Raw genomic sequence first — 21,069 nt, forward strand, 5'->3', positions numbered from 1 at the left:
CCCTGTCGCAATGGCAGGAAAGTGTCGTAATTCCCATGTTGAAACTTGGTGAGAACCCACTGGAGGTGGACAGCTACCACCCCATTAGCTTCACCAACGTTGTTTGCAAGTTGCTCGAACGCATGGTGAGCCAGAGGTTGAGTTGGCTACTTGAGTCTCGGGGGCCTTCTGGCTCCGTCTCAGGGTGGATTCCGTAAGGGCCGTTCTGCCCCCGATAATCTGGTGTGCCTGGAGTCTGTCATCCATACAGCCTTTGCCCGCTGTCAGCATCTGTTCACTGTCTTTTTTGACATGCAGAAGGCATACGATACGACATGGCGACATCTCATCCTCTCTACACTTCATGGTTGGGATCTTCGGGGTCCGCTCCTGATTTTCATACAAAATTTTCTGTCGCTTCGTTCCTTCTGTGTGCAAGTTGTGGCCTCCCATAGTTCCTCCCGAGTTCAGGAGAATGGGATACCGCAAGGATCTGTCTTAAGTGTCTGCCTCTTTTTGATTGCAATTAATGGGCTCGCTGTGGTGGTGGGAATGTCTGTCTGATCTTCCTTGTATCCTGATGACTTCTGCCTATACTATAGCTCCACTGGCAATGTGACTGCTGAACAGCAGCTGCAGGGTGCTGTCGAAAAGGCACAGCCTTGGGGCTGTAGCGCATGACTTCCAGTTTTCAGCTGCCAAGACCTGTGTTATGCATTTCTGCCAGTGACACACCGTTCACCCTGAGCCATGGCTTTATCTTGATGGCGAACCTCTTGCTGTGGTGGAGACGCGTCAGTTTTGGGATTGGTATTCGATACCCGGTTGACTTGGCTGCCTCATAGTCGGCAGCTTAAACAAACGTGCTGGAGGCATCTTAACGCTCTTCATTGCTTGAGTCACACCAGCTGGGGCGCCGAACGGTTTACCCTTCTACGGCTGTACCAGGCGTTAATTCAGTCCCGTCTAGATTATATGAGAGCCTGGCTAATGGTTCGGCATCACCTTCCACATTGCAGTTGCTGGACCCCCATCCTTCACAGCGGGATCCGACTGGCCACTGGAGCTTTCCGGACAAGCCCTGTCAACAGCATACTTGTGGAGGCATGTGTCCCTCCACTGCGGTTCTGGCACCAGCGATTACTGGCTGCTTATGCTACACATGTTTGTAGCTTGCCCAGGCATCCCAATTATCGTCTCGTGTTCCCTCAGTTGGTCGTCCATCTTCCAGAACGGCGGCCCCAGTCAGTGTGTACGATCACGCTTCGCGTCAGAGCTCTTCTCTCTGGGCTTGAGGTTTTCCATCTTCCACCTCTTTTTGTGTGCCCTGCCAATGCCTTCAGCTCAATTTGGCACAGGGCCTGAAGGACTCAGTCCCTCCTGAGGCCCTCCGCCGCTGCTTTTTTTCAATCCTTGTCGTGTTTCAAGGCTCTAACATTGTCTGTACTGATGGTTTGATGGTTGCTAGTCGTGTCAGTTATGCTCTTACTCTAAGGGATCATTATGAACAACACTCATTGATGGCTGGCAGCAGTGTTTTCAATGCCGAGCAGGTCGCCACCTCTCGTGCGCTAGAGTATATCCGCTCCTGCTCAGGTGAGTCCTTAGTTATCTGTAGTGACTCCCTGAGCGGTTTACGAGCTATCGACCAGTGTTTCCCTCACGCTCATCTGGTGATGGGTATCCAGGAGTCCCTCCATACTCTTGCCCGTTGAGGCCATTCTGTGGTCTTTGTGTGGACCCCGGATCATGTAGGCATCCCGGGAAATGAACATGCTGACACGCTGGCCAAAAAGGCTGTCGGTGCACCAGCCTTGGAGATTGGCCTTGCGGAGAGTGACCTCAGGTCAGTTTTGCGGCAGAAGGTACTTCGCACCTGGGGTGAAGAATGGGGTGCCCTGCCTTCATCCAACAAACTTCAGGCCATCAAGGAGGCTACTGGTGCATGGCGCTCCTCCTTGCGGATCTCTTGCAAGGGTTCAGTTGTCCCCTGCTGGCTGCGCATTGACCACACCTGGATAATGCACAGCTATTTATTGCGCCGCGAGGTCAGCTTTGACTGTGGTCCACATCTTGTTGGACTGCCCACTTTTAACTCCACTCAAACGTTTGCGCTGCCTGATATGCTTCCTGCACTTTTATCAGATGACGTTGCGATGGCAGATTTAGTTTTGAGTTTTATTCGTGCAGGGAGTTTTTATCGCTTGCTCTAAGTGTTTGTCCTTTTTTTCTTTGTGTTGAGTCTAGCATTCGGCCTACAATTTTAGACTGGGGTTTTTAGTGTGTTTCTTGGTGGTTGGCTTTTCCCTTCCCCCCCCCCCCCTCCCCCTGTGGTCGGGCCAACCACTGTCACACTCGGTGTGATTTTAATTCCTTTTGTCTGGTCTCTGTCTGTGTCTTTCTTGTCCTGTGTTGTCTCTTGTCATCTCCATTGTTTGTTTTTATTCCTTGTGGGGGTTTCAAGTTCATGGAAAAAGGCACCGATGGCCCTAGTAGTCTGGTCCCTTCACTCCCACAAACCAACCAATGAACTAATTTAAGTCAGTTTCATGGGATTAGAGCAAAAATTGCAGTAGGACAAATAAATATTCAGTGTTCCTATTTATTTTTAATGAAGGCAGACTTTAATTTCGTTCAGTATTTCCTGATTAAGAGGGTGGTTTGAGAAGTTCTCAGAGCGGAATAGAAAAAAGTACTTACATCACTGAATTTTTTTTATTTTTCAATGTAGTCTCCTTGTAGATTAATGCACTTGATCCAACAATGTTCCAGTGCCTTGATCCCATCTCAAAAATGAGTTTCCTCCAGGCCTGCAAAATAGTTGTCAACTCTGGCTATCAATGAAGTGAATCTTCCTCCACCAAGAAAAATTTTCGATTTCAGGAAGAGATGGAAGTCTGACGGAGCCATATCAGGTGAATAAGGCAGGTGTGGCAACAATTCATACCTTAGTTTGTGTAATTTTGCGATGGTGACGGAACATGTATGCGGGCGCATGTTGTCTTGATGGAAGAGGTCTTTCTTCCTTGCGAAACCTGGCCTTTTTTTTGTATCTTTCGTTGCAATTTGTCCAGGAGGTTAGCATAGCATATTCCAGTAATGTTTTGCCCAGTGGGGAGATAATCTACAAACAGAATCCCTTTCGCATCCCAGAACATTGATGTCATGACCTTTCCTGACGAAGGGATTGTCTGTGCTTTCTTTGGTGGTGGAGAATCAACATGTTTCCACTGCTTTGACTGTCGTTTTGTCTCTGGGGTATAGTAGTGCACCCAAGTTTCATCATTGGTCACAAACCGGTGCAAAAAAATCTTTTTCGTTTCTCCTAAAATTGGCCAAACATTGTTCAGATATGTCCATTCTCGTGCGTTTTTGATCCAGCGTCAAGAGTCGTAACACCCATCCTGAAGATAATTTTTTTGTTTCTGATTCTTCAGTTAAAATGTGATATATCCTTTCACATGACATCTGGCAAGCTTAAGAAATTTCACACAATTTCAATCGGCAATCTTCCATGACCATTTTGTGCACTTTTGCAATGATTTCTGGAGTAGTGACACATCTTGGCTTACCACTGCATTGATCATCATCTGAGCTCCCCCGACCAAATTTAAATTCATTTGTCCACTTGGCAACAGTTGAATATGAAGGAGCAGAGTCTCCCATTTTTTTCCTCCCATCTTTGCAAATCACTACGCGGGAACAACAGAGCCATGTCACCACCACAGCTGTCTTCCAAGAGCACTGATGTGGCACATGTTAACAGGGAACAGTCCAATGAATTTCACGTGAACAACTCGTTGCGCTAGTGCTGACCTCTGGTGGTGATTCCGAGAACTTTTCAAACTACTCTCACACGTACTGTAAATAGTGTGCTGAGAAAATTGTCCCACCCAGAATGTGTAAATATTTTTATTGCTCAGGGAACCTAAGCATGTTACCCATGTGCTGTTTATTCTGACTCTTTCATTCCCATATAGAAGTGCTGATTTTGAGATCACATCATGAAATCTGATTTGTATTTCTTTCCTCATTTGTTTACTTAAGTTTTTATATTCCACTTCATTTTTTACACTTCATTAAATTCTTCTCCACAATTATTGTGTTTGCAAATTGTGAAGTATGGCTACATAAATATATAAATCACCTGTTATTTGATTATTGACTGATATTTTTACTCTTTCTATTATTCTTTGCGGGTAGTTTTGAAATTTATATGCAGACCTTTCTAAATCACCTACACTTTCAGTCATTGGTATCTGATCCTCTGCAAATAAAAATGTTAACAGTAACACCTTTTTATCAATTGTCGCACCAGGTGAGTTCGTATCTTTCCATTTGTCTGTTATTTGGAAGGTACTGGATTGAGTTGGGGAAAAAAAAAAAAAAATTCTGGCACAACCAGACTAAAAAAAGGGATCTGTTGATAGGACACATCTGATGCATCAAGGAACTGTCAGTTTGGTAATGGAGAGAAGTCTGTGTGTGTGTGTGTGTGTGTGTGTGTGTGTGTGTGTGTGTGTGTGTGTGTGTGTGTGTGTGTAAGGTTGCAGTAATTACATACGATGAAGAGGCTTACACAATACAGACTAGTGTAGGCAGCTACATCACACTAATCTTTTGAACACAACAGCATAGATAACAGCAGTGACACACCACTTCCTTACCTATATTTTTGATTCATTTATGTGGTTTTTGTAATTTTCCCATGCCCTAATTTTGATGTGTGTAAATTGGTATAAACTTTTTGTTGCATAACTAAATTAGTTCAGCTATTGAAGGATTAAAGGTAACCACCCACTACAAAGTTAAGGCATTGACCAATCTATTGGCTCATAAATCAGATTGAGCATGTTGCTGAGCAGAGATGGCAGAGGTTTGGGAATGTGACACCAGTCAGCTCACCCTGTAACTGCCAGGAAGACTTGTGTGGGGCACCTGAGGAATGGAGTGAACTGGGAGTGGTTACTAATTGGGTGAAAGTGTGCTGTTGTCTATTGGAAACTGAGGATAGGAGGGTTGTTGGGTTGAAGAACGTGTTGTAAGGACGATTCCCAGTTATCTAATTCAGAGAAGCTGGTTTAGAGGGGCTAGAATCCAGAGGCATGGATTGAGAAATGGCTGTAGAAGTTAAGCATGTTGTGCTCAGCATTGTTTTCTGCCACTGGATGGTCAAATCTGGTCTTGGCCACATTGTTGTGGTAGCCATTCATCTGGTTTTTGACACCTGGTTTATGATCATGCCTACATAAAAGGCTGGTCTAAAATTATAGCAGAGCTGATATGACATGGCTGCTTTCACAGATGGCTCTACCTCCAATAGGGTAGGATATGCATATGATGGAGTTGGAATGCGACAAAAATTATGGGCCACTGAGGAGGTTTCAGTCTACCATTAAGAAAAATATATTTGTGTTTCAACCTATTGACTTTAATCATCTGATCATTTACGAAGACTTTTCATAGGCAAAATTATCCAATATTGCCAGGCATTGATTGAATTGTAGCCCACTTAGAGATTACATTTTTTCTATCATTTTGATGATGATGGGCAGCAATTTTAATATTAGAGAATGTAAAGTAAGTTTCATCTAAAAATCTTGAAAGTATGCTGTAACAATTCTTAAATAGTGGTATATCTACGTCTACATAGATACTCTGCAAGCCACTGTATGCTACATTGCAGAGGGTACCCTGTATCATTACTAGTCATTTCCTTTCCTATTCCACTCACAAACAGCACGAGGGAAAAATGACCGGCTATATACCTCCCTATGAGCCCTAATTTCTCCTAACTTATCTCTGTGGTCCTTAAACACAATGTATGTTGGCAGCAGAAGAATTGTGTGGCAGTCAGCTTCAAATGCCAGTTCTCTAAATTTTTTCAATAATGTTCCTAGAAAAGAACGTCACCTTCCCTCCAGGGATTCCAATTTGAGTTTCCAGGGCATCTCCATAACACTTTTGTGTTTTTCGAACCTACCGGTAAGAAAACTAGCAGTCCGCCTCTTAATTGCTTCAGTGTCTTCCTTCAATCCAACCTGGTACGGATCCCAAACACTCAAGAAGTACTCAAGAATATGTTCCACCATCCTATATGTGGTCTCCTTTACAGGTGAACCAATCTTTCCTAAAATTCCCCCAGTAAACTGAAGTTGACCATTCACCTTCGCTACCACAGTTCTCACATGCTCATACCATTTTCTATCGCTTTGTAATGTTACGCCCAGATATTTAAATGAGTTGATTGTGTCAAGCAGGACATTACAAACAAGTCTGTTCTTCCTACTCGTTCACTTACATTTTTCCACAGTTTAGAGCTAGCTGCCATTCATCACATCAACTAGAAATTTTGTCTAAGTCATCTTGTATCTTCCTACAGTCACTCAAATTTGACAGCTTACAGTACACCACAACATCATCAACAAACAACTGCAGATTACTGCCCTTCCTGCCTGCCAGATCATTTGTGTCTATAGAGAACAGCAGCAGTTTTATCACACTTCCCCGGGGCGCTCCTGATGGTACCCTTGTCACTGATGAACACTCACCATTGAGGACAACGTACTGGGTTTTATTACGTACGAAGTCTTGAAGCCATTCCATATGGTCGTACCTTCATTAACAGCCTGCAGTTGAGCACCATGTCAAATGCTTTCCAGAAATCTAGAAATATGGAATCTGCCTGTTGCCCTTCATCCACAGTTCCCAGTATGTCATGTGAGAAAAGGGCAAGCTGAATTTCATGTGAGGGATGCTTTCTAATACCAAACTGGTTCTTGGACATAAGCTTTTCAGTCTCAAGAGAGTTTAGTATATTCACACTGAGAATATGTTCAAGGATTCTGCTTCAAACTGAAGTTAGCTATGAATCTGGTGATCCTATATGTATAAATGTAAATGTTTTAAGACTTTCATGATGCTGTAATTATTCCTAAGTAGTTTCAAAAACTGGAAGAGCATCTCCAGAATATAAACAAACATATTGTTTTTCTTTGCAGGAACTTAATTTTTGAGAAGGCTTACTGCCAGTATCGCTTAAACCAGACGCATGAAGCTCTGAAGACAGTTAATTCATGTTCAAACCTCTCACTTAAATTGAAAGAGCTTAAAGCTCAAATTCTCTATAGGCTTGAAAAGTGAGTGAAATTGGTTTTGACTTTGTTTCTAATAATGAATGAAAGTAACTAATGATTTCAAAAGTAGTATTTAACACAAACATGAAGTTCATTAAGGATTATACTGAGCCGCTTATGTTCTGTGTAGGTATGAAGAATGTTTTGATGTCTATCGAGATATTATCAAAAATAGTAATGATGATTATGAAGATGAAAGAGAAGCTAACTTATCAGCTGTAATTTCTAACCTGTGTGTGGAAGATCCTGTAAGTAAAAGCCACTTTTATGTCTAAGTTATTTTCTAAATGGCAGTGACTTAAATAAGACTATCTTATTCCGCATTGAGATTTTTGTTTTTTTACTCTCAGAAAAGAGATGTACCTCAACTTCGTGAGCATACATATGAGCTGTCATATAATGCTGCTTGCCAGCTGATTAGCAGAGGACAATATCAGGAAGCAGAAAAGAAGCTTAAAATTGCAGAAAAACTTTGTAGGGAATCTCTAGAGGATGATGGTGCATCGGAAGAAGATATTGAGGATGAACTGGGAATTATTAAGTAAGTAGCTTTAATTGATTTTTGTTATGAAGCTTTGTAAATTAGTGGTTTTTATGTGAAGTATTTATTTTGAAACTCTGTTTTTGTAATCAGTAGTGCATTGTCTGAAGGCTTAGAGAACTTTAACATTACTTGAGAACAGTGCAGATTGTATGTAATAAATGTGTGATGGGTCAGTTCTTTACTCTTGCATGGTGCTGCTGCAGGTACAGTTGAGCCTCCATAGTGTATGCACTTATACACTCCCTGTTAACAAACAGTTAAGAGTTCACTTTTCTGGGCTTTACTAGTGTTACAACATCTGCAACTACTTGTGGCAACTTGCATCTGTAGTAGCAATGTAATACGACTAAATTGAAGAAAAGAGAAGACAAGAAATATCCAAAATCATTCTGTGATTGGTTGCTACTGTAGTAGCTGCCCTGGAGGGGGAAAAAAACCAAACAAGACTGTAAATATTTTATTTTCCCATCCTTGTCCAGCAGGTTACACTAATGATTATTGGTCATTGAATTATAACTCCTCATGCAACATGTATTACCCTAAAGTTCTTATCAAACTAACAAAATCATTCCTCATATATTTATAGAACAAATTAATCACAGCAACACTTCTGTTTTGTAAATTATAAAAATACTGAAGAAAATAGGTACAGATTATTAATAGGTTTATGGTCGTAGAGTCTGTTTGTCTGAGAGTCATGCAATGGAATACGAGCACACCAGAGGTTTAGCAGAAATGTCGGAATAATAGGACAGCATTAGAGGGGCCATCAAAATATGGAACTGAGACAATCCTATCAACTGGGCCTGCAGCTATAGTCTCTGCAAGGATTGGGAACCAGCACTGGACCAGATCAAGAAGACACTCAGCAAATACAAGCTGACAGTCAGGGTGGACAGAGTGCATACTTTTGCTCTGCCACAGCATGGGCACCCTGTTTGGCACTGCTGGCCGTAGCTGCTGATGCTGACGCCTGTACAGAGTAGCCCATGGGGTGGGGGTATATATGTCATCTGTTTGCACCCAGGAGACAGTTCGTCAGTGCACCTGACAGTGTGGACATGTCTGATCGCTAAAATGCTGTAGCTGCTTGGCCCCTACTAACTGGCAGTACACCCGTGAACTGTTCAGTCAGATATAGAATACATTTGATTTTAGAAAATAGAGTTGTTACTACTTTGACCTGTGGTTATGTAGATACTTTTTGTTTGTTTAAACCCTATGCATTGCTGTTGTCAGAGCAATTTTTGATCCTCCAAAATATGCAAATTTATTCCATTTACCATTAAGCCTCGAGAGGGAGCACAGTTTTTCATAATATGATCGGGTGCACAGTGTATTCTGTACACATGTAAAGAATAGCTCTCTGTTACCAAGGTAAATGTGTATGAGCAAAATCAGTTTAATCTTAGTTTAATTAAATGTTGACTTGCATTATATGAGCTAACTCACTGTTTAATTAAAGAATAATAAAATATAGTTTCGTTATATAACTCTTGGTAATGACCTGCTTGCACTATTAGACAGCGCTGTTGCCTCGGATACCTGGCAACTGCTTATTTGATTACTAATTATCTTGTAGGTAACTGCCTCATTATGGGATTGTGCTGCTAGCATAGAATCTGGATCATTTTCTTGCACAGATAGTAAATTTTTTCTCACTTAGCTTGCTGTTTACTTTATATTACTGCTGTTCACTTGGATGTATCGCAACACATTTTATCACTGCAAGAAATAGGTATGGGTTGGCAATTGTAAAACAACAATGAAATGGTGCAAGATAGTGTTGTTTGTGATTGGCACACTATGCATAGGCCTGCCTACTTGAGGGTTAAGAACAACATTTTACTGTTACCTGACTATAATTAATGGAACATGAGTTAAGTTGCTCACATTGCAGAAATGTATTGAGGAAATGTTAGCTGTGTTATTTTTGTTCAGTATAGTCAGTTCATTATTTCAGTACATTTTAAGATGTGTATGCAAGGCCACATTTGTGTGTAAGCCATGTCCAGGTGCTGTACACAACAAAAATTTAAAATATGTCTTTGTTTAAATACTTTGGTGCAGGCTTTCATATAATTGTAGAAGGTGTAGACATAATTGTTTTGTGTGGTCTTATTGGGCCGAATTCGTTCACTTCTCAAACCCCATGTTCTTCTGCACTGAATTCTGTCACGCCCAGTCAAACACGTGACTTTGCACTGCATAAAATTGGTAACTTTTAAAATAATGATTAATGGAATTTGGGCATTTAGAAGTTAGGCAGATTTTGCAAAAAGTCACTTTCCCTGCTACCTCATTTCATTCAAACCAGAACCTATAATTTTTTTTCACCATGTTTTCAGATGTGGAATCCTGAGCTGTTGAAGTTCGAGAGAACCATTTTTGGATAATTGTAATTATTAATGAGTTGTTGTGAGAGTAGTTGTATTTGAATTAAATATAAGTAAAATTTGCCTGGTTGTTGTTTTTATGTTTGTTTTTTGCATTTTCATAAGAAATAAGTTTCCTTATAGTTGCAGTATCTTGTTTATAAATTGAAGTTCTCATTATTGCTGCATGGACATGAATCCAACTTCTTTTTCTGTAGCTGTTCATAGCAATTTTAATAATTAACATCCTAGTGATCTAAATTCCTTTCATATTTTTTGTGTCTTGGTAATTCATTAAATTGTAAACTAAAATTTTACTCAGTAAAGTAAGGAACTTTTAAATGCTGCATTATAGCCTTTTAAATGGAAATTTTCTGTAAAATACTGTTTTTGCAGGTTAGTTGTCTCAAAATTTCCTCTGGTAGCTTCCACACCTCAGGTTCAGCCTAAGGGTCTGTAGATCCTAAATACAACCCTATGTGTACATATGTATTTAGTCTTTGTCAATACTGAATTGTTTTAATGTGATGCTTGCAAATCACTGCTCTGTAAGTAAACTTTTAGTAACAAGATGTCAAGAACTTGTCAATATCTTCTTTCATAAATCATTAAAGTGCAGGTTAATTAATAGCTATAATTCTGATTAACACTAAAGACATTTTGCTTTCATTCAAGGGTCCAGCTGGCATATTGCTTGCACGTTCAAGGTCGTGAGAAAGAAGCCCAGGCTATTTACGCAGCAGTTCTGAAACAAAAACCAGCAGAAATTGGCCTAGTGGCCATTATAAGTAATAACTTAATTACTCTGAATAAAGATCAGAATGTATTTGACTCAAAAAAGAAAATAAAAAGTGCCACACTTGACGGTCTTGAACACAAACTAACTTCACGACAAAGGAAAAAGATAGCTCTCAATCATTGCCTATTAGCACTTTATACTAATCAGGTATTACTAAAATTTGTTCTAAGTTTTTTATGGATTTTATAGTGCTATAAATCTTAATAGTGGCTTCTCAAACTTTTTGCCTTATTTTTTCATTATCTGAGAAATAATAGTGTGTCAAATGGAGGTGGATATGTTTTCAGCTGACTTGTACATACATTATAATGGCATTAGATGTTTGATATTTCATTTATCAGAAAGACTTCAAATCCACACTCATTTTACTGTGTTAGTCTCATTTAAACAAGTGTTTTAGTGTTATTTTAAAAATAATAAACTACTTTTATCTAGGTTACGTGTAGTTAGAAAAGTTTTCACTTTTGTTATGCTATGCATCAGGCAACTTTTAAGTACTGTTTAAAACTATGTTCCAATGTTCTTTGTACAATCAGGGAGAACAGTGTCAGCAACTATGTGAAAGATTACAACAGAATTACCCAGACATGGGTGTAGAGGCAGCACTAATTCGTGCTGTACAGTTGGCGAAAGATGGGAAAACAAAAGAAGCTGCTACTGTGCTGGACAAATGTTCTGTGAAACACAAGGACAAAAAGCTGGCTCTGAAATTAGCAGCTGTACAGTTGCTCCTGACAGATGTAAGTCGTAAAATGTATTTATCACTTACTAAATCAAATAGTACTTCATCCGTACTAGTTTTATTTTATTATCGTTCATTTTGTAGGAATCAGTGAGGTGCCTAAAATGGCTCAGTATTGGTTTTTGCATATTAGATTCTTAAGTGTTGTTTTTAGTCTGAAGATAAGTCTATCAAAATTACTTTTCTTGTAATCGAGACAATACTGTGATATGCCGAAGTTCACTCCCAAGCATATTTCTAGCTAAATGTATGATTTTTCAGCAACTCATTCGTCCTCTCTTTAAAACAATTGGACTAATTCAGCAGTCTAGTATTTCTAATGTTTCCTTGTTTCTGCATAAATGTCACTTTGTGTCAATAACCATGTTGGCTACTGAATGGTGAATTGTGATAGATTTTCCTTCCACATGAAAGAAAGAGTTTTAGCTTGTTTGTGGCATTAGAAGCAACTGTTTAGTCTGTGCATCAACTAACATTACAAGCATACACTTTTCAGATAAATTGGCATTGAATAATGCTAATAATTGTGTTAAAATTATCAGTTGAACATTCTTCAGTAACTTCATGATTAAATTATAGAAAGAGTAAAGGCAACCATATAAAGTAATTATTAACCCGTGGATAGGCACTTGGACAAGAAGTTGAACTTAGTTATTAATATTCTTCATTGGGGTGGATTAATGAACTTCTTTGTGATGAAGAATAGAGAATGACAAGATCCAGGGAGACTGAGGGACTACAGGGGAAGAGGGTTGGTATATGGGCGAGGCAAAGTACCTCATCCTGGCAGTGGTAGTTGAGAGCTCACATGCATATAAAGAGGTAGAGCTGGAGCAGAGATAAACAGGGTAAAGAAAACAGTGTGGCTGATGATTCAAGGGCTTATGAGAGTGAATTACATGCATAGGCCTATGTACACTCATTCACAGCAGCCTGTCTGTATCCTACACTCCACCTGACACCTCTCCAATTCTCTGCATCACCACTTGTTAGTGTCCATGTTTCACATCTGTGTGTTATAACTGGACTGATCATGACATGATTCTGTTCTTGGATAAGTGTTCTCTGCTCTTATCCCCTATCTTTGACAGTATAACATCTGAAGGAACTACAGGTTACCACTTGCCTTGTGAAAAGACAGAAAATGACAAATTGTTATAGTTAAGCAGAAAAGGTTACAATGTATGTTATTTACTGCTAGTAATAAACTACAGGCAAAAAATTAACAATACAGGTTACACACACATGTGAGATATGGGGGGGGGGCATTAAAAAAAAGACGGCATTGTGAGGTTTGATCCAGAAGTTGCCAGTTCAGATTGTCACGGTTGAACAGATTTATCTCCAGGCTATGGCCAAAAGTGGTAACTACCGGCAGGGTCACCCGAATTGGAGTGGTTCCGACCGAGGAGACAGTGTGCCCCAAACCATAGGGTAGGGAGGGACTCTATAGGCTAGGTCGTTGACCCCTTTAGAGGAGCTAACCCTGAAATGAAAGCCCAGTCCTCCAGGTTAGGGCTTGAATGCAGGGTTAATACCTCTGCCTTGTAAAAATCTATTATTGCGAATAACTCAACAAGGAATGCTGGATTTCCCCTACGAAGACAAACTGTGCTAGGAAACAGGAATATGGATTTATCAGTGCTTCAATTTGGAATGTGGAACATCTGTACACTGTTGCAAACAGAAGTGATGAATAGTGTTTTAGAAGAGGTGCTAAGCTATGGAATGGGAGTTGTTGCACTGCAGGAAATCAGGTGGAAGTGAAGTGGAGAGGTTTATAAGCAGCAATTCTCTCTGTACCATTCAGGAAAAGACAAAAGACAAGGGGAGTTTGGAGTTGGGTTTATAGTCTCCAAGGATATGTATATGTCTGTTATTGCTTTCACCCCACATAGTGAAAGAATATGTACTCTGCGTATGAAAGGCAATGTGACCTTTGTGAATGTATAAGCACCTACAGAAGAATCAGATGAAGATACTGTGGACATCTTCTATGATCAACTAGGGGAGGTTTCTAATGCAATACCCAGATGTAATTCCAGAGCAGTTCTTGGTGACCATAGTGCAAAACTGGGGAAGGAAGAGGCATTTAGAAGTGTGTTTAGTAAGGAAAGTCTGCATGCTGAAACTAATAATAATGGTATGGGGGTTGCCCAGTTTCCTTCTGCAAACAATTTGAAGGCAGTAAGTATCTGTTTTCCAAGGAAAAATCTCTACGAATGGACATGGAAAATACCAGGAACAAATGAAGCAAACCGAGTAAACCATATATTGATATCAAAGAGGTGGGCATCCGATATGGAGAATGTGCACACTTCCAGAGAAGCTAATTCTGATTCTGAACATTATCTAGTAGAAGCCAAAATGAGACAAACTTTCCATGGCTGCAAAAGGAAGTAGTACCAGAGTAAAGGAGTGGAATATAAAACAACTGAAAGATAGTGCTACTGTTTAGGAGTACTAGAACAGATTGAAACAGGAGTTACAAACAAAAGATGGTGGAGATGATATAGACAGAGAATGGAACTCTAGTAAAGATGCCATTAGGGCAACAGCACATGAAATACTGGGAGAAAGAAGACGACTTAGGAATGAAGACTGGTATGATGTTGCATCTAGACAGGCAGTGGAACGTAAAAAGGAAGCAAGGTTGAAATACTTGCAGCAGAATACTAGATAAAGTCAGGCATTATATAATGAAAAGAGAATAGAGGTGGCAAAGGTATGTAGGAGGAAAAAAAGGGAAGCCATGAAGAGAAAGATAAAGGAGATGGAGGAAGAGCTGTACCAAAGGAATGAAAGCAAGATAGACCAGAAATAACAGCTTGTAAGGACAAAGGGGGGAAATTCAATAACAGATAAACAAGATGTTCTGGATGGATGGAAAGAATACTTCAAAGAAATTTTGGAGGGCAATCCTATAAGGAATGAGCAGCCACTCTATTATACCACAGATCTAGAAATAAAGGAACTGACATTAGGGGAAGTCTAAAAAAATTACAAAGCACCAAGAAGTAACTGCAGAAATGGTAAAAAATGGGGGGAACTGATCTTCTTAAGCAGATCCACAAACTTATTAAGCTGATATGGGATCAGGAAAGAATCCCAGAAGAATGGGTCTTAGTGTAATTCAACCAATACGCAAGAAAGGAGATAAGACCTGCTGTTCAAATTACTGAGAAATTTCCCTGCTGAATGTAACCTATAAGATCTTCTCTAGTATTATCTATAACAGGTTAGCACCATGTGCAGAAGGGATTCTGGGTGTGTATCAGTGTAGGGATTTTGGCCTAATAAGCAGACCAGATATTTGTGTTGAGGCAAATGCATGAAAGGCATATGAGTATAACGTTGAGCTTCATAACCTCTATGTATACCATCAAAGTATGTCTCACTTATTCAAGCAATATTGGCTGGTTCCAAGGCTGCAGTGTGAGTGGATGGAGAACTGAGCAAGTGGTTTAGCCTTAGTAAAGGAGTCAGACAGGGGGACACAATCTCTACAATGCATTTCAAGCTGACTCTTGACACAACCATGTGGAAGCTTCAGATCTCTTGTTACATAGGCACAAAGTTGACTCAGATATGTGCATATGCTGATGACGTAGCAGTTATTAGTAGGAGGGTATCACTAGAGGACAATATGCAAGCTGAAAGAGGCCACAGAACCTAGAGGCCTTTCTATAAATGAAACAAAGACTAAGTACATGAATTTCACCAGGAATGAAAATAATTACTTGCATGGATTGTCAGCAGGGAGTTTCAATTTTGAACATGTGCAGAACCTTGACTGTTTGGGCTCTAATATTAACAGCACGAATTCCATGTCAACTGAAATAAAACTATGTGTCCTATGTGGTAACAGATGCTTCCACATGTTTAAGAAATTGTTGGCCTCTAGGTAATTAAATAGGCAACTGAAGCTGCGCCTATATGAGGTTATGATCAGTCCAGTTGTAACCTACGGATGTGAAAGATGGATGCTAATGAGTGTTGATGAGCAGCAGCTCAGGAAATTTTTGAATGGAGAGTGCTGTGCAAGATCTGTGGGGCAGTTCAGGATAATAATGGTTTCTGGAGATCTAGGATGAATGCTGAGCTGGACTGCCTCATACCAGGAGCTAACATCGTAAGACTTACAAAAAGTAGAATAATAGCCTGGCTTAGACACTTCCTCAGGATGGATAGTGGAAGAACAACTAAAACTGTTTTTGTATGGAGGCCAACCTGAAGAAGACGGGGGGGAGGCCATTAAATGGTAGACAGGTTATGTGGAAGAAGATATAAAATCTCAGTCCAAAAATGGCGGAGAACTGTGTTGGAGAGGGCAGAATGGAGGAAACTTGTTGATGAGGCTAAAGCCATACAGGGTTGTAATGCCATGAGAAGATGAAGATGGCCTGAAGTGGAAGTAGAGAGAGTGGCATACAGTTGATCACTGAACTGTGCCTGATTGTTGAGTTAAATTAGAACTATTGCCACATACTGTGATTGTGTAGGACACTTGATTTTCATCAGTCTATTGGATGGGTACAAGGAAGTCATTGTCCTTAAGGATACTCCAGGCGGTGAGTGCATTATATTTCACCAATCAACAATGTTTTAGAAGTGGTAGGAGAAGAAACTGGAGCAGCTCGTAATTGTTGTACTTCTTGTGTATCTGCCGATCAAGCCTATCACTACATGTTGAGTGACTAAGACAATCCATCACATTACTTTTATTCCACCCACGATTTCCACTACATGCATGTATCAAAGGAAAATTCAGTTGATAAAATTAATAAATTATGAGACAGAATTGTTGGCCATAACTTACCTTAAAAAGGTGAAATGTGTGGGGTGGGTCTCTATCATCTTGGAGTCTGAGTAACTTGTCCTTTTTTAATCATCCTCAATATACCCATCCCTCAGTGAAGTCACTATCAGTTCTGAAAGCTAGGTTGTGTGTGTCTTGGTAGTACAACACATTTCACCTGCTGCAGGTAAGGTTCGTATGGATCAAATACATACATGCACAGTTATGTAACACATCTAATAACAATGGGGCTATCAGCTGGCAAACAGTATTAAATTAAAATGGACTCGCTGGCAACAAGAAGCAGAACACAATTATTCTTGGACAAAGTATTATTTCTAGTGATGGCATTGAGAGACAGTAATGCAAACCAGAAAGTGTTTCAGCTATATGGCAGACAATATAATGTGGGAGTTGGTGGAGAGTATAAACAAACAAGAACTATGATCATTCAAGGAGTGAGACAAGCTGTGTGGGGGATCAAACTGTGCCTCTTAAAAGTCTGGCAATCTGTACCTGAGATTCATGCTTCTGCAAAAGCAGAGCTGTCACATTATCATTAAGATCGCTGACCTGATTCATTCTGGCATTGAGAGAATCATACTCAAACCCCACAATGGACCAAGATGAATTTCTTGCTCGATTGTTTGCCGAAGTTGCCAGTGTCATAAACATGGTAGTTAGTTTGACCAGTATACTGGTATATTGTGCTGTCTTAGTTCAAACCTCCCTCATCTTAAACTACCATGTTAAAGTTTCTGAACAATACAAGACTTTTTATGTAAAATTTTGAGTTCTGTGTTCAGACTACTTAATATATCACCCTTTTTTTTTAAAAAAAAAAAAAAGGGGGGGGGGATTTGCCTTTGAGTTAGATACTCAAACATTGCAAAAGAACTATCATCTTGTGAATTATTGCTTCTGTTTATTTAGGAGTTCAGTTTTTCTGAAAAACCTTGAATTCTCAAAGTAATACATACTTCCTGAGGTAGATGTACTGAACGGTTGTTAAAAATCACTGAGAGATTATATTTTGTAAAATGTTTAGTCATTGATTTCTCATGTTAAGGGAGGTGATGCAGTGCATTGAGTTGTTACACTGAAGTGCCAAAGAAACCGGTATAGGCATGCTTATTCTACTACAGAGATACGTAAACAGGCAGAATACAATGCTGCAGTCGGGAACGCCTATATAAGACAAGTGTCCGGCCCAGTTAGATCATCTCCTGCTTCCACAATGGCAGGTTATCAAGATTTAAGTGAGTTTGAACATTGTGTTATAGTCGGTGCACGGGTGATGGGACACAGCATTTCCAAGGTAGCGATGAAGGGGGGATTTTCCCATATTCTCGTGAATTTCACAAGTGTACTGTGAATATCAGGAATCCGGTAAAACATCAAATCGCCGACATTGCTGCGGCCAGAACAAGATCCTGCTAGATCGGGACCAATGACAACTGACAAAATTGTTCAATGTGACAGAAGTACAACCCTTCCACAAACTGCTGCAGATTTGAGTGCTGGGCCATCAACAAGTGTCAGGGTGCGAACCATTCAATGAAATATCATAGTTTTGGGCTTTTGGAGCATTGATGACTGCATGACACAAAGCTTTACATCTCAGCTGGGCCTGTCAACACCAAAACTGGATTGTTGATGACTGGAAACATGTTGCCTGATGAGATGAGTCTTTTTTTCAAATTGTATTGAGCAGATGTACGGGTATGGAGACAACTTCATGAATCTATGGACCCTGCATGTCAGCAGAGGGCTGTTCAAGCTGGTGGAACCTCTGTAATGGTGTGAAGCATGTGCAGTTGGAGTAATATGGGACCCCTGATACGTTTACATATGACTCTGATAGATGACACGTATGTAAGCAAGCACCCTGTCTGATGACGTGATTCCATTCATGTCCATTGTGCATTCCGATGGACTTGAGCAATTCTGGCAGGTCAATGCCTAGACGTCCTGAATTGCTACAGAGTGGCTCCAGGAACACTCTTCAGAGTTTAAACACTTCTGCTGGTCACCAAACTCCCCAGACATGAGCATATCTGAGATCCCTTGCAACATGATTTTCAGAAGAGACCTCCACCTCCTCATACTCTATGGATTTATGGACAGCCCTGCAGGATTCATGGTGTCATTTCCCTCCAGTACTATTTCAGACATTAGTTGAATGTATGCCACGTTGTGTTGTGGACTTCTGCAGGCTCGCAGGGTTCCTAGGCAATATTAGGTAGATACACCAGTTTCTGTGGCTCTTCATTGTATAATGCCTTTTAAACCATTATGTCCACATTGGATGTGCTGACTGACCTCGTGTGTGAGTTGTGCTGAAAGGTTACTTTTTCATTGCTTATGTGTGAATGCAATATGGATGTCAGGATGTCATAACATGGGTTTCCTAGTAAATTAAAAAGAAAGATCTGGTTCACTCACATAGCATATTCAGGTTTTTTTTATTAATGCTAGTGAAAATTAGTACTCTGAGGACTTTTTCACAGCATTGTGATTCACCTAACCATTTACCATAGCAGGATGAATCCTCATTTTGAAACATTTTCCATTGTCACTATCAGATTTTATTCATATTGGACTGCAATAATACCAGGTGGGAATATTTTTCCATGAGAATTTGTCACATGTTTCATGCTTTTGCATACTAACCCAGAATGGTATGGAATGCTGAGAGGTCATAGTAACAGTGCAGTTTGGCGTGGCAGTGGGAGAACAAAGTGCTTCTAACCTATGATTTGTAAACTATACTGTAAATTGAAAGATTGTTTGGTATCTACTGGTACAATGTCTAAATGATGACAGTCACAAAATTCCCTTCCATTCTCAAAAATTCTGAATCTTATAGAATCTTCACCCTGTCACTGTCATTATTTTTATTGGTCAGCAAAAAAATAGGAAACAAAAAAAGTTTCCTACAGCAGAGTTAGGAGCAGTCACTTTTTATTATTTTGAGAAAAGTTTCTTACACAACTTTATTTACTGACATTGTTGCTGCATGTTTCCAAGTACAATCTTGTACCTGATGGCTCTCTACACACTATTCAAAGATTCACTAGCTTGAAGAGCATGCTCTTCCACATTTTTCAATTGAGATAATTCACACATAAAAAACCTACTTTGGCATATCATTTCTGGAGGGCAGTCTGGATATTTGTAAATTTCATTATAGAGTTAGTAATGAGTCATTCCAATCCTGGGAGCGGAAAGACTTACCTTGGGGGAAAAAAGGACGGGTATACACTCGCGCGCGCGCACACACACACACACACACACACACACACACACATATCCATCCACACATATACAGACACAAGCAGACATATTTAAAGACAGAGTTTGGGCAGTTTGCCCAAACTCTTTGTCTTTAAATATCTCTGCTTGTGTCTGTATATGTGTGGATGGATGTGTGTGTGTGTGTGTGTGTGTGTGTGTGTGTGTGTGTGTGTGTGTGTGTGTGTGTGCGTGTGCGTGTGCGCGTGTGCGCGCGAGTGTATACCCGTCCTTTTTTCCCCCTAAGGTAAGTCTTTCCGCTCCCGGGATTGGAATGACTCCTTACCCTCTCCCTTAAAACCCACATCCTTTCGTCTTTCCCTCTCCTTCCCTCTTTCCTGATGAGGCAACAGTTTGTTGCGAAAGCTTGAATTCTGTGTGTATGTTTGTGTTTGTTTGTGTGTCTGTCGACCTGCCAGCACTTTCATTTGGTAAGTCACATCATCTTTGTTTTTAGATATATTTTTCCTACGTGGAATGTTTCCCTCTATTATAATCATTATAGAGTTAAAATGAGGGGAGGCTTCTGTGTGAATACAGTGTGTGTCTGAGAATATGAAAAAAGAATCAGTCATCATACATGACAATCTTGAAGACTGTGATATCTTCCTTTATTGGAAATGATATGAATCATTATATTGTGTATTCAATCATAATTGCACACTGAGTAGTCTCTGATAAGTAATGTTGCAACTCAAAATTTGCTTCTACACAGCCCTGACCATGTAAGTGTACCTCTTCCTTTTGCACTTACACTTCAAAGCAAAACTTGTCACACATAATAAAAATTGGTGCAGAGAGATGGTATTCCAAATTAGAAATATGGGGAAAATCTCTTTTAGGCAATGAAGTAACTGTCTTGTTACTTAGATACATTGCTACATCATTAAACTATACATTGAATATTGCTTTCAGGGTGATCGCAAAGAAGCTTGCAAAATTCTTCAGACACTTGGTGATGCAACATTTAAACCTGGAATTGTAAGTGCTCTGGTTACCTTGTACCTTGCTGACAACAATCGTGAAGGAGCATCAGTTGTATTGAAAGATGCTGTGGACTGGTATAGAAAGAATAAGGTAAAACTAGAGGTCAACATCACATAATTTTAGATTATTTTATTGAATTTATAAATGTGAAATGTGTCCCTGTTTTTCCAAATAAATGTATTTCCTTATCTTCTACCATCCCCTGATTAACAGGAGAGCATGCAGTTTTATCATTAGTGAAGAATAAAACTATTCCGTGTGTGCTATAGATTTGTAGCATTGTGTTGGTGTTTTTCTGATCAGTGTACGTGATAAATGTTAAAATTTATTTTCTCTTCTTAAAGTAATCTGTTGCAAAATGAGAATTGAAAAAATATTTTACATGACAGGAATTATGACTGGGTCATTGTTAAAC

The 21,069-nt window shown here is 39.9% G+C and overlaps 1 protein-coding gene across 1 annotated transcript in view; it reads left to right on the top strand.

Moving 5' to 3' along the window:
- The window catches only part of LOC126259760 (signal recognition particle subunit SRP72), a 57,332-nt gene that overhangs the window by 14,529 nt on the left and 21,734 nt on the right, over positions 1–21,069 (top strand). Inside the window, exons 3-8 of the mRNA XM_049956760.1 lie at positions 6,981–7,118; positions 7,246–7,363; positions 7,466–7,656; positions 10,710–10,980; positions 11,370–11,573; positions 20,583–20,744. Coding sequence (XP_049812717.1) covers positions 6,981–7,118; positions 7,246–7,363; positions 7,466–7,656; positions 10,710–10,980; positions 11,370–11,573; positions 20,583–20,744 — 1,084 coding nt within the window. The remainder of the gene's footprint in view (positions 1–6,980; positions 7,119–7,245; positions 7,364–7,465; positions 7,657–10,709; positions 10,981–11,369; positions 11,574–20,582; positions 20,745–21,069) is intronic.

The sequence above is a fragment of the Schistocerca nitens genome, chromosome 5 (assembly GCF_023898315.1).
Source record: "Schistocerca nitens isolate TAMUIC-IGC-003100 chromosome 5, iqSchNite1.1, whole genome shotgun sequence".
Lineage (NCBI taxonomy): Eukaryota > Metazoa > Arthropoda > Insecta > Orthoptera > Acrididae > Schistocerca > Schistocerca nitens.